Source organism: Embiotoca jacksoni, unplaced genomic scaffold (assembly GCF_022577435.1).
Source record: "Embiotoca jacksoni isolate LCO1_2020_lvr unplaced genomic scaffold, fEmbJac1.0.p SCAF_90, whole genome shotgun sequence".
Lineage (NCBI taxonomy): Eukaryota > Metazoa > Chordata > Actinopteri > Embiotocidae > Embiotoca > Embiotoca jacksoni.
Window position 1 is genome coordinate 556413 of NW_027185448.1, and position 13147 is coordinate 569559.

General features: G+C 41.0%; 1 protein-coding gene across 1 annotated transcript; it reads left to right on the forward strand.

Moving 5' to 3' along the window:
- Window positions 1–772: 772 nt before the first annotated feature.
- trim101 (tripartite motif containing 101) lies at window positions 773–12033 on the forward strand. Its single transcript, XM_069141744.1, has 12 exons — window positions 773–1164; window positions 2876–3076; window positions 5618–5796; window positions 5880–6066; window positions 6218–6313; window positions 6478–6555; window positions 7254–7409; window positions 8383–8405; window positions 8535–8659; window positions 9086–9519; window positions 10092–10211; window positions 11117–12033. Exons 2-11 carry the CDS (start codon window positions 2906–2908, stop codon window positions 10176–10178), a joined length of 1536 nt encoding a protein of 511 aa, XP_068997845.1. The 5' UTR covers window positions 773–1164; window positions 2876–2905; the 3' UTR covers window positions 10179–10211; window positions 11117–12033.
- Window positions 12034–13147: the final 1114 nt, after the last annotated feature.

Below are 13147 nucleotides of genomic sequence, written 5' to 3' on the forward strand. Positions count from 1 at the left end.
TACACGTGTCACTGAAATGGAGCCGCCGGGGCATCTGTTTAGGGGGCGCTAGTGAGCCATTTGGCCACGCCCACTCGCCACTCCACTAGAATACTCCATTTTTCGCCGGGAGAGATGGGTGTACCAACTTTCATGAGTTTTTGAATATGAAAGAGCCTCCAAAAATACATTTGTTTACGGAGAATCATAATAATCGCTTGAATAAGAATGGTACTTTCTTACCTTCAGTCTCGGGCCCTAAAATATAAAGTTCCCAGTTTTACAATAATATTTTCCGAACCAGTTTTTTGATGTAGGGGGGTGAACTAAAATGATCGGGGCAGCTTGAGGTTTAAGGTTCACCGTGTTCTTCTCGGTTTCATAATTAATGTGGTAACGATTGGAAGACATTAAAACGCTCCACTCAACGAGTCTGCAGCTGAAACAGTAGAAAGAGCAGCTTGGTCTTAATCTGTCCGCACACCAGCCAGCTCCTCATATGGAGAGTGTGTGTGCGTGTGTGTGCGTGTGTGTGTGTGTGTGTGTGTGCGTGTGTGTGTGCGTGTGTGTGCGTGTGTGTGTGTGCGTGTGTGTGTGTGTGCGTGTGTGTGTGTGTGCGTGTGCGTGTGTGTGTGTGTGTGCGTGTGCGTGTGTGTGTGTGCGTGTGTGTGTGTGTCGGGATCATTTCAGAGGCACTCGACTGAAACCTGATCACGTCGGTCCTCCCTCCTCCTTCTCCTCCTCCTCCTTCTCCTCCTCCCCCTCCTCCTCCCCTCACTTTGCTGCAGATGAGTTGCGAACAAACAAACACAGCAGTCGCTACTAGTGGGAAGAAAAAAAAACAAGGAGCAATGGAGTAAAATGTCGGAGGGGGGGAGGAGGGTGTGTGTGTGAGGAAGAGGAGCAGATGAGGAAGAGTGCTGGAGATGATGAGATAGACGTTGGGAAGGATTTGAACCCACTTTGACTTTTTTGGACCGACTGACCTCGATGTGACTCCTTAAATCTTTTGGATTTTTGCTCTGAAGTTGAGACCTGTGTGATTTATTTATTTTTGTTTGTTTTGTTTTTACACGACCACGAACTCACCGTGGAGTCCAACTTTAAGTTGCTGACAGTTTATTTCCAGCGACTCAGCACCTTCGAGCAAATCTGACTCAGCACTTCAGTTTAAAGTCAGTAAAAGTAAGTCCAGCATGTCTCTGATCATTTATGCACATAAACAATACAGTAATTAGTATTTAAATAATCTTCTAATTGAATTCAACCTGGACAAACTTCTCCTGAGGACCTGCAGGAGGTAAAGTTCATCCACTCGTTGGTTCCTGCATCATTTAAAGAATCACTGAAACACAAACTCTGACTGTTGAGACCAAAACAAACAGATCAGACAGAAGTTTGGACATCCTGAACTCCCGCTGAGCAGCGTCAACACCCTCCTCATATCTCTTATTTATCTTTACTCATGTTTATAGTCTCGTAAATGATGTTTAGGAGGTTTTCAGGATGCAGATTTTCAGATTAATGTTCACTTTTGGAAGTTTTTCTTCAGTCTGTCGTGTCGTTGAATGAAAACATCTCAGCTTTTAGTTGAGTTTTCAGATGTCTCAAAGCTTAAAGATGTTTTGTTTTTGTCACATCAAGTTTGACAGGAAACTCATTTTGTGAATTTAAAGATGCAAAACATTGTTTTGTTTTTTTCATAATCGCTCAATCAGACGGTCGTTTTGTTTATTGTTGTTGTTTTTAAATAAAACATCAAAAAGCAGTGAAAAGAGTCTTCAGATGTCTCGTCTTGTAAAACCAAACATACATCTGACAGTCAACAACAGTAATAAATGAATGTTGTTTGATTTAACAAAGCTTTTTTTTTACTATTAGTTTCAGATATATTGAGAACACATAATGTAGTTTTGGTCATTTTTTGGTTGGTTGAGTTTCCTTCAACTAAAACAACCAGAACCCTTAAAGAAAACAACAACACATGAGTTTCCATGTTTACCACACGTGATCACATGTATGACACATGTTTACCACACGTGATCACATGATAACATGAGGAAAACATGTTGGAAGGTTTTCACACATCATGAAAATGTTCATGCGAATAATTGTAGGTGTTTCTGTAAATTAACTGTTTGTCACAGTTTTTATTTTAAAGGCATTAATGCAGTTTTGCTATTTTTCTGGTTGTGATTTTTAGCAGCTGACTATCGTGGTTGAGTTTCCTTCCTGTAAGATGATTTTCTTTAATTTAAGAAATTCAATCCAAAAACTTATGGCATGTTTTGAAAAATCATTCCCTGCTTGTAAAAATGTTCGGGAAACTGAAAAGTATTATTTAATTTGCTGAATCAGGTAAAAGTAGGTACAAAACAAGACTGAGGGGAACAAGAGATGAATAAATATCTAAAACAATTCAAATCATGATTATTGGGTTTTTCATTAAACATAAAACTTTGCCATGTTTCATATGTATAGTATATTATTACATGATTTTAGTTTTTACTCCCAGATTGACCATTAAAACCTCCATAACTGCACTTAACAGAGGTGTGTTTGATTTCTACACCAGCGCACTTGTTTTTAAAAATATAGAGTATTGTATTGTGTATTTTCTTCTACACAATGCAATAATATTTGTTAAAGAGTGAAATATTAGATTAAGACAGGTGGACTGTGATTTACTAATGTTCATTTACTCTGCGTTTTACGTTGATACAGAATAAGAGCAGTTCTAGACATTATTTTCCTCAATATTTACAACAAAAAACCATACTTTAATGAATTTCTCCTTTCCTTTATGAACGTGTTTGTTCTGTCAGTGTGGGCGGATCAGGCCTCAGAGCACCATCGCCTCTGATGTGAAGTCTGATGTGTTTGCTGCTCTCCTCAGGAGGAGCTGGAGGTCGGCGGAGCGGCCGACATGTCTCTGCCGGCCGACCTGAGCTGCCTGCAGGGCGGCGGCGAGGCGTCGCTGACCACCCTGGAGAAGCAGCTGATCTGCCCCATCTGCCTCGAGATCTTCAACAAGCCCGTGGTGATCCTGCCGTGTCAGCACAACCTCTGCAGGAAGTGTGCCAACGAGCTTTACCAGGTGTGTGTGTGTGTGTGTGTGTGTGTGTGTGTGTGTGTGTGTGTGTGTGTGTGTGTGTGTGTGTGTGTGTGTGTGTGTGTGTGTGTTTGCATGACGTCGTGGGGACATACATGTCTCTCCAAACTGACCACGTGGGGACTTGAGTTCCTTCAGAGGACTTAAACGCACCACGAAGTCCTGTTTTAACTGTGACGGCTTTTGAAGTGTTTGTGTTGTACTAAAGTTTATTATCGTAACTTTACAACATTACATGAAACGGCCTCCGGTCTCTGATCGGTCTCTGATCGGTCTCTGATCGGTCTCTGATCCCTCCGGTCTCTGATCGGTCTCTGATGTCTCTGATGTCTCTGATGTCTCTGATCGGTCTCTGATCGGTCTCTGATCGGTCTCTGATCCCTCCGGTCTCTGATCGGTCTCTGATGTCTCTGATGTCTCTGATGTCTCTGATCGGTCTCTGATCGGTCTCTGATCCCTCCGGTCTCTGATTGGTCTCTGATCAGTCTCTGATGTCTCTGATCCCTCCGGTCTCTGATCGGTCTCTGATCAGTCTCTGATCCCTCCGGTCTCTGATCAGTCTCTGATGTCTCTGATCCCTCCGGTCTCTGATCAGTCTCTGATCCCTCCGGTCTCTGATCAGTCTCTGATGTCTCTGATCCCTCCGGTCTCTGATCAGTCTCTGATCCCTCCGGTCTCTGATCAGTCTCTGATGTCTCTGATCGGTCTCTGATCGGTCTCTGATCCCTCCGGTCTCTGATTGGTCTCTGATCAGTCTCTGATGTCTCTGATCCCTCCGGTCTCTGATCAGTCTCTGATCCCTCCGGTCTCTGATCAGTCTCTGATGTCTCTGATGTCTCTGATCGGTCTCTGATGTCTCTGATCCCTCCGGTCTCTGATCGGTCTCTGATCCCTCCGGTCTCTGATCAGTCTCTGATGTCTCTGATGTCTCTGATCAGTCTCTGATGTCTCTGATGTCTCTGATCGGTCTCTGATGTCTCTGATCCCTCCGGTCTCTGATCAGTCTCTGATGTCTCTGATCCCTCCGGTCTCTGATCGGTCTCTGATCAGTCTCTGATCCCTCCGGTCTCTGATCAGTCTCTGATGTCTCTGATGTCTCTGATCGGTCTCTGATCCCTCCGGTCTCTGATCAGTCTCTGATCGGTCTCTGATCCCTCCGGCCGACCCGGCAGCAGCTGAGGCTTATTAAAGGTCTCTATTTCAGGCAGCTAACCTTCCAGCCGTCCGCCTGCTCATCTGTCTTCTCCTCACTCAGACATCAAACCGCCTCCTTCCTATCTGACGTTTTAAAACTCAAAACAAATACAAGTTTTAATATTTTGGAGGAAAGACTCCTGAGTTTGAAAGGACACATGACCTTCCCCTGAAACTACAAATAATCATTTTCACATTTACAGTTTGGGTACGAAATCAACAAAAACGTAACACGTGTTTGTTTGGGAGCTTTAAAGGTGCTTTTACGTAGATTCGGTTTTTTTAATAATCTTTGTGTGACGTCGTGTCAGCTGTTTCAAACTGCTTCCTGTCTTCCTGCTGAGCTACAAACGGCCTCCTTTATCCTTCAGTTACACTTTAAATAGTGACACATGTAATCTGATGATATCATTTAATTCCCGTCATAGATCTTCTTCAAAATACCTGATGATACCTGAGGAGGACATTAAACTATGTCAAAAACTTCAAAGCGTAACTAAGGTCTGAGTTATTTATACTTTAATCTAGAGACCGGGAGGGTGCTCAGTGTGTGTGTGTGTGTGTGTGTGTGTGTGTGTGTGTGTGTGTGTGTGTGTGTGTGTGTGTGTGTGTGTGTGTGTGTGTGTGTGTGTGTGTGAGAAAGCGGTAGGGAGGTGGGGGAGGGGGGGATTTCCCGGTCTCCTTGTTGCCCGGTAACCGGCAGTGCTGCCGGTCTGACTTCACCACTGGGAGACATTTGGAGTCACTCTGACTGACGGACAGCTCCTCTGCTGATCATTAAATTAAAACTCCCAGCATGCAGCTGTGTTGTGTGACAACAAACACCAAGTGTTGGGTGTTGGCAGGCTGGACGGATTATGAGAGGACGGGGTACAAACAAGTCAAATGGCCCCTTAAGGACACGTGTGTCCTTTTTGTGTGTCTTTGCAGATATTTTGCGTCTCTGGGGTCATTTTATGTGTCTTTGTGTCTCATGGATCATTTTTCATATGTTTGTGGTTTTTTTTCACGACTTCTGAGATACTTCAAGTGTCTTTGTGGTTGTTTATCAGATTTTTGTGTTTGTTTATTATCATATGTCATTGTGGTGGTTTAATGTGTTTCTGTTTGTTTTTCATGTCTTTGTTGTTGTTCATCATGTCTTTGTGTTTGTCTTTTAAGTCTTAGGAGACATTTGATGTCTTAAAGATTGTTTTACATCTCAGTTGTAGTTATTTTCTGTCTTTTCGCTGAGATTCAGAGACTTTCAACAAAAAATATGAAGTAATATTTTGCTGATGATCCGCTCATACATCGGCATCATTCGTTCCTACGATCGTTTCCCGTCTCCAGCCGTCGCTGTTCCATGCTCGGACCACCATGATGGTGAACAGCGGCCGTTTCTGCTGCCCGTCCTGCAGACAGGAAGTGGTGCTGGACCGCCACGGCGTCTACGGCCTGCCGCGCAACCTGCTGGTGGAGAACATCATCGACGTCTACAAACAGGAACTCAGCAGCAACAACGCCACGAGGTGAAGAGAGAGAGACGACAAGCAGGAAACACACTTTCGTATAAACCTGTATTTAAAGAGCCTCTCTTGTCTTTTCCCTGCAGCCTCCTCCCTCCTCCTCCTCCTCCTCCTCCGCCTGCTGCCGATGTCACCTGCTCCGACCACCAGGGGGAAAAGGTGAACATCTACTGCCTCACCTGTCAGGTTCCCACGTGTTCTCTCTGTAAAGTGTTCGGGGCTCATGCGTCGTGTCGAGTGGCTCCTCTGACCGACGTCTTCCAGCAGCAGAAGGTACGTCACGCTCTCCAGCAGAGGTGGAGCTCCGCCCACAGCGAGACACACAGAGATCAGAGGACACAAACACAGCAGAGACTCTCATAAATTAAATCTTCTTTTATCCCGTCCTAATTTAAATAACAAATTGTACCTTTTTGTTTCTCAGGATCAGCTGAACGAAGGAATTTCTTCTCTGGTGACGTTCAACGACAAACTTCAGGCTCTGATCGATGAGCTGGAGGAGTCATGCCGAAACATAGAGGTGAGTGTCTGTAAACATATCGGACTAATATCTGAATATTCTTCCACTGCATGTTCACACAGTCACGGTTTATATGCTGACCTTTTGTTTTTAGTGTTGTACAGGTTAGTTCTTATGTTCAATATATATGAAACGTGATTTGGTTTTAATCTTTTCTTCCACAGGAGAACTCAAAGACTCAGAAACAGATCGTGAGCGACAAGTTCGACCGCATGTTTTCCATCGTGGAGGAGAGACGAAAGGTCAGAGTTCATCGCTGTGACATCCACCTCGTTCTCCGACCATCACCTCACGGAGAGATTTAAAGAACAGTCACAGATTCAGCAGGAATATTGTAATCCTGCTGAGGTAGCGTCACTAAAACATAAACATCTTTAATAAAACACAAACGTACCATTTTACATGTACGCATGACATTTTTTTTACCTTTTATAAAACGTTTGTTACAAAAATACTGTAGAAAGTTATTTTCATGCTGATTTGCAGTTTATGTTAAAAACAAATATGAAAATAAATGTCAGTACGTTGTGTCGTAAATACGTATTTTATTTATATGTCATGCAAGCAGGAAAAGCAGGAACACGACATGTAAGTGTTGCTGAAACATTATTGTCATCATCATTATTGCATCATCATCATCATCATCATCATTATTTCATCATCATCATCATCATCATTGGTGTTTCACTGGATTTATTCAGAGGTGATTTAGCGTCATAGACTTTATATAACGTGGTGTTCCTCAGGGAAGTATTCTAGTTCCTCATTTCTTTTTTTTTTTCAGATATGCTCCTTCTGAGCAACAATATTATTATTATTATTATGAGGTCAGATATTAATATTGTGCAGATGATGCACAGATTTATGTCTCTGTAGGTTTTTCCATCCTGTCCGTAAAACGCTTTGATCCAACTGTGATTTTGTTTTAATGATCTTACAGTCGATGACGGAACGAATCAGCTGCGAGCAGGACGAGAAGACGGGCCACGTCCAGGCGCTGCTGCGTTGCTATGGAGACTGCGTGGAGGCCAACGACAAACTGATGGAGAGTGCGGCGAGCAGCATGGAGGACCCCGACACGGCCGCCTTCGTTCAGGTGGGCATGTTTTTTTTATTGTATTTTAAGGCCCGAGCACCGATGGTGTGAAAGCCCTGTTGTTATCCAAGCGACTATTGTGATTCTCCGTAAACAAATGCATTTTTGGAGGCTTTATCATATTCAAAAACTCATGAAAGTTGGTACACCCGTCTCTCCCGGCAAAAAATGTTGTATTTTAGCAGAGTCACGAGTGGGCGTGGCCAAATGGCTCGCAAGTGCCCCCTAAACAGATGCCCCGATGGCTCCATTTACCTTCATGCACGAAATTCGGTGGACACGTGTATCACACCTGGACACACAAAAAAGTTACACTGCACCATTACGTCAACTCAACAGGAAGTCCGCCATTTTGAATTTAGTCGCCATTTTTGGCGATTCGCACATGTTGTACTTTAACGAACTCCTCCTTCAGATTTTGTTGAACCGACTTGAAATTGAGTCTGTGCACTCTGAACATGTTTAGAATTAAAAGTTATCTAGTTATATAGTATAGAGTATAGAGTATATAGTATATAGTATATTGTATATAATATATAGTATATAGTATGTATATCATATTGTATAGTCAGGGCAATGCAGCTAAGTTTGATGTTTGGCCGTGACACAGGAAGTTGATGTTTCAGGTCAAACGATGCTCCAAAACTCATGAAACTTGCGTCAGGCACCAACTTTCATGAGTTTTTGAAGATGTTCAAGCCGCCAAAAAAAGCTTCTTTTTTTTAAAAAGAAGAATAAAGAACGAGATCGAGAAAAAAAATAAAACTGCAAGCAGGAATATGCGGACCTTCGCAGCTTCACTGCTTGCAGTTTTAATTTATAGATATAACTGATTTTAAAACGAGGTTGTTTTGTAATCTTTTCTTTCTGTTTATCTCTTATTTTATAGAATTATTTTTTTTGTGCAACATTGAATATGTAAGAAAACATGTTTTATTGTTTAGTCTTTAAATGTTTCTCATCCTTATTTCAGAATTCAAGAGAGCTCATCACAAAGTGAGTTCAGAACAAAGATGCTCACATTATATCATTAAATGGTTGGTACTTTTCCCCTGTTTAATTTAAATCCTGCTCCTTCCTCCACCCGTCCTCCACCCGTCCTCCACCCGTCCTCCGTCTCCTCAGGGTGATGGCAGCGAGCGCCTCGTGTCCAGCGGAGACGCTCCGACCGGGTTTTGAGACTCTGAGCAGATTCAGATTCGACTTCAGCGAACAGGAGAAAGTTGTGAAGAACATCGACTTCATCGAAGGTGAGAAGAGACGTCGGAGATGTTACCGCTTCGTCGGTAGCGGTGGGAATTAAAAAATACAAGTTTACTTTTTAAGAAAAAATAACATTTTGATCTACATCTGCAGCTCCATCTGGAAAAATACCTGCCGGAGCAAAAATATTTTATGAAATAGGCATCAATGTCGGACGAAACACAAACTCAGTGACTTTGTCTGTCTGGGTTGTTTTTGGATTCAAGGTCTGAGTCCGATCCAAAAATAGTTTTTTCCCGTTAAGATGATGAAAATATAAGAACTTAAAGGTTTATTAATCAATAAATCAGAAAATTTGAGTAAATTAAAAGAAAAAAATCTGAACCACCTGAAAAGAATCACATGACGCTGCTGTCTCGAGAAGGATGAAAAACGGAGACTTCTTAAATGTCTGCTTGTGTTTGTCTCTGCAGTCGTGGAGGAAGTTCCTGAAGAAGCAGAAGTGGATCCACCAGCCGAAGATCTCTTAATCCAGGACGTAGAACCCAAACTATCGCAGGAGATCTCGGTCCAGAACCAGGAAGCTGCGGTGGAACCGGTCAGAGAGCCGATGGAACCGGCAGCATCAGCACCGACTCCAGCTCCTCCGGAGCCCGACGGAGACGCCGTCCACCCCGAGACCGAAGAGTCTGAGGACTCAGACGATGGGAGTTCAGGTCAGGCGAAGGTGGAGCAGAAGAAGATGGAGGAGAAAGAAGAAGAAGAAGAAGAAGAAGAAGAAGAAGAAGAAGAAGAAGAAGAAGAAGAAGAAGAGGAGGAGGAGGAGGAAGAGGAGGAGGCGGTTGGAAGAGAGACGGATAAAGAGGCCGACGTGTGCGAGCAGCCGGAGGGGATGAACACCCTGCAGGTAAAACCAGCGTTATCGATCACAAGAGGATCGATTAAGAAGCGATGAGTTCGGAACTTTTTTTCGGAGGTGAAATGTGTGAAATTATTTGAACTGCTAAACGTGTGCGTGTCTTCTTTAAACTCCTCATCTTTCCTTCCTCTCTTTCTTTAAAGGAGCTCTCAGCCCGTTAACTAACATCCGGTCGCTCGTTAGAAAACCGGTCGTACGTCCGGTCTGTTGGCGGTTCAGCTGTTTATCGATCAGCTGAGAGGAAGAAATGTTCAACAACTTAACGGCATCACGAGCGTTTCCGTGGCTTTTTTATGGACTTTTAATGAAGACTTCGATGCTTTAAAAAGTTCCAGTGCTAAAAGCTACAGATTCATTCTTTCTTGCACGTTAAAAAATAAAAATAAAAGTTAGCCACGTTAGCAGCTAATGAAATAATTCTCTTTCTCCAGTTATCAGCTTTCGTCCAAATATTAAACATATTTCATATAATAAAAATAGAATCCAGTATGAAAACATTGTGACACTGTATGAAAAAAATTAATAAAAAATAACCCCCCCCTCCTCCCCCCCTCCCCCAGGCTGTCACTCTGCTCTTCTACCTGCTGGCCTTCCTGCTCATCCTGCAGAGGTTCTGGGTTTACATCGGCTGCTTCATTTACACATGAGACACGCAGCATCATCACCGCCGCGCAGCTCAGGTACGCACACACCTGCTGGCTCCACCTGGAAGCGCTGTGGAACGCTTTTATTTTGAAAAAACAAGTGGCTCTAAAAAGAGATTTCTTCATTTAAAGAGTTTAATTCCACATTTTAACGTCCACAATTTCACACGACCGCTGACACAAATTTCAAGAATTATTGTAAAATATTTATTATCGTCTGCTTTATTATTTTGTTTGACTTTAATAAAATCAAATTTAATTGAAATACTTCCGCTACGACTTCTGCAAAGACTCCTTCTGTTACTTTGACACAATAAGGTTAAAAGAAGAATGTGAAGTAAAAAAAAAACATAAAAACTAAAGCAAATAGTTTTATTTTTTTTGTGACATTAATCCTGACAGACTCCAGGAAATAAAAGAATAAAAGTACAGTAAAAATCAGCATAATCATTTTATTACTGACACATAAAATAACTTTTTTCAGTGTCGTTTAATTTCTCCTCTGCTGACACCTTGTGGTAGGACTTTGGAACTACAGTTTACAGTTTTGTCAGTCAATAAAGACATTTCACATTTCAAATAAAAAAAAACCTCCCCAACTAAAAATAATAAGTAAATATCTGACTTTTTCTTCCAGTAACAGCTTCCATTAGATTTTATTTTACATATTTTGCTTTTATTTTCCACATATTTGGAACAAACTGCAGGTCTTCTGCAACTTTTTGTAAATTTTTACTTTTAAACGGCCTTTTAATAAATTAGATGATTACTCTTTCAGATAGTATATATTATATTATTAAGGCAATATTATACATTTCTTTCAAAAACTTCTGAATAATCTGTGGGACACTTGCCCCTGAATTTTGAAAGTATCTTGTAGAGCAACATCAAAGCAATAAACATTTGTCCTGCTGATACAGAATCATCTTTCTCTGCTGCAGATGGAGGCTGAAACAAGGAGCCCTGCTCACACCAGTCCTCCCGCCTCCTCCTCCTCCTCCTCCACCTCCACCTCCTCATCCTCCTCCTCCTCCTCCTCCCTCGGCGAGGCTCCTCGTCGGCCCAGTTTCTGCTTCTCCTGGCTGAACTCGTTCCACAAGAAGAAGAAGGAGAGGAAAGAGAGAAGTATTCGGAGAGAAGGATGAAGAAGGAGGCGCTTCGGTCCGGAGTCGGTCGGCTTCACACGGATCTGGAACACGTTGGAAAACTAGTCAAGGGATAATTTCAGACGAGGCAAACTCAGCTTTGTCCAAATATTCACTGGAAACGGATAGTCCTGTTTTGTCTCTTATTTTGAAAAGTCATAGCGTTATATATTGAAGTGATTTTTTTTTTTCAAAGCAGTGGATGTGCTTTGTGTTAGGTGTCTTCAAAAAGATCTGAAACTATAAGCAACAAAGAGTAATAAAAAAAACAACCAAAAAACACCTGAAAGTTGTTGCAACAGCGCCTGAAAAAGCAGAACTCATCAGATCTGCATAATTTGTGTTTGTAGCTGCAGAAAAAATTTTTTTTTGAAAAGACGACGACATCTTAGTAACATGTTGTTTACAATTTTTTAAAAACAATGTGTTTTTAATGATCTACAATGTCTTTTTTAAACTACGAAGCAGAGGAAGAAACAGGAAGTCTTTATAAAACAGAAGTATTGGAAGTGATGGTGAATTAAACAGTGTGATAAAACAGAAAAAGGAGAAGTATCAGTTTTGTTTTTCTCGACCTTTTACAGGCTATTGTTCACTGTTTTATTTTTTGGACGTCACATTTGATTTGTTTTTGATTTCGTTTCACTCACTGTTGATGTCCAGGTTGAAACAGAAAATGTTTTAAGAATTTCATAAAGTCCAAATTGACCACAGTCCTCGAGTCCTTTTTGTTTTATGCTTTATGTGCATGATGGGTGACTCTGATGAAACGCTGCTTTTCTTTGATTCGTTTATGGATTAAATACATGTTTGATCACCGGCAGTATGTTTGTGCTCCCGAAGAAACCAAATATCTTAAAAATTTAAAATATTTCAACCGCAGCTGTCTCTGTGACGTCACATGATCACCCCGGAAAAAGGAAGTCTACAGAAACTGGTTTTCTGTAAAGACTACAAAACATAACTTCCTGTTTGGAGGACACGCCTTAAAAAATAAAAGCACGGGAAAAATACGTCAACATCTCTGGCAGCACAATTAAAGTTTGATTGTTGAAATACGTCACACGTAATCAATGACGACATTCTACAAGTAATGTATTAAACTCAAAATGACCAAAATATGGAGGTAAGTGGTTTTCATTGAACAGGAAGGGATTTAAAAACTTAATCTTAAAAGTGACTAAAGCTGTCAGACAAATATGGAGTTTAGAGCAATAAAAATATTAAATATAAAAACATTAAAAATGTACATTACATACAAATAAAAACAGAATAATATTACAATTAAACTAAACACCAGTGCAACGTGTTATTGATGTATGATGGATGTATTCTATAATTTAGATTTTCATACGTAATCTATTCTGTTTATTTTCTGTTTGCTGCCTTTCACTGAACAAGATTTGAGGATGTTTAACTGTACTGTAACTTTTATCCTATTTTTTAGCTGGCTTAATGTTTTAATCACGTGTTCTTAATGTTTTAATCACGTGTTCTTAATGTTTTAATCACGTGTTCTTAATCGTTTTAATCACGTGTTCTTAATGTTTTAATCACGTGTTCTTAATGTTTTAATCACGTGTTCTTAATCGTTTTAATCACGTGTTCTTAATGTTTTAATCACGTGTTCTTAATGTTTTAATCACGTGTTCTTAATGTTTTAATCACGTGTTCTTAATCGTTTTAATCACGTGTTCTTAATTGTTTTAATCACGTGTTCTTAATGTTTTAATCACGTGTTCTTAATCGTTTTAATCACGTGTTCTTAATTGTTTTAATCACGTGTTCTTAATTGTTTTGAAATGTCTTTTTCTTTTGCCTCATGCT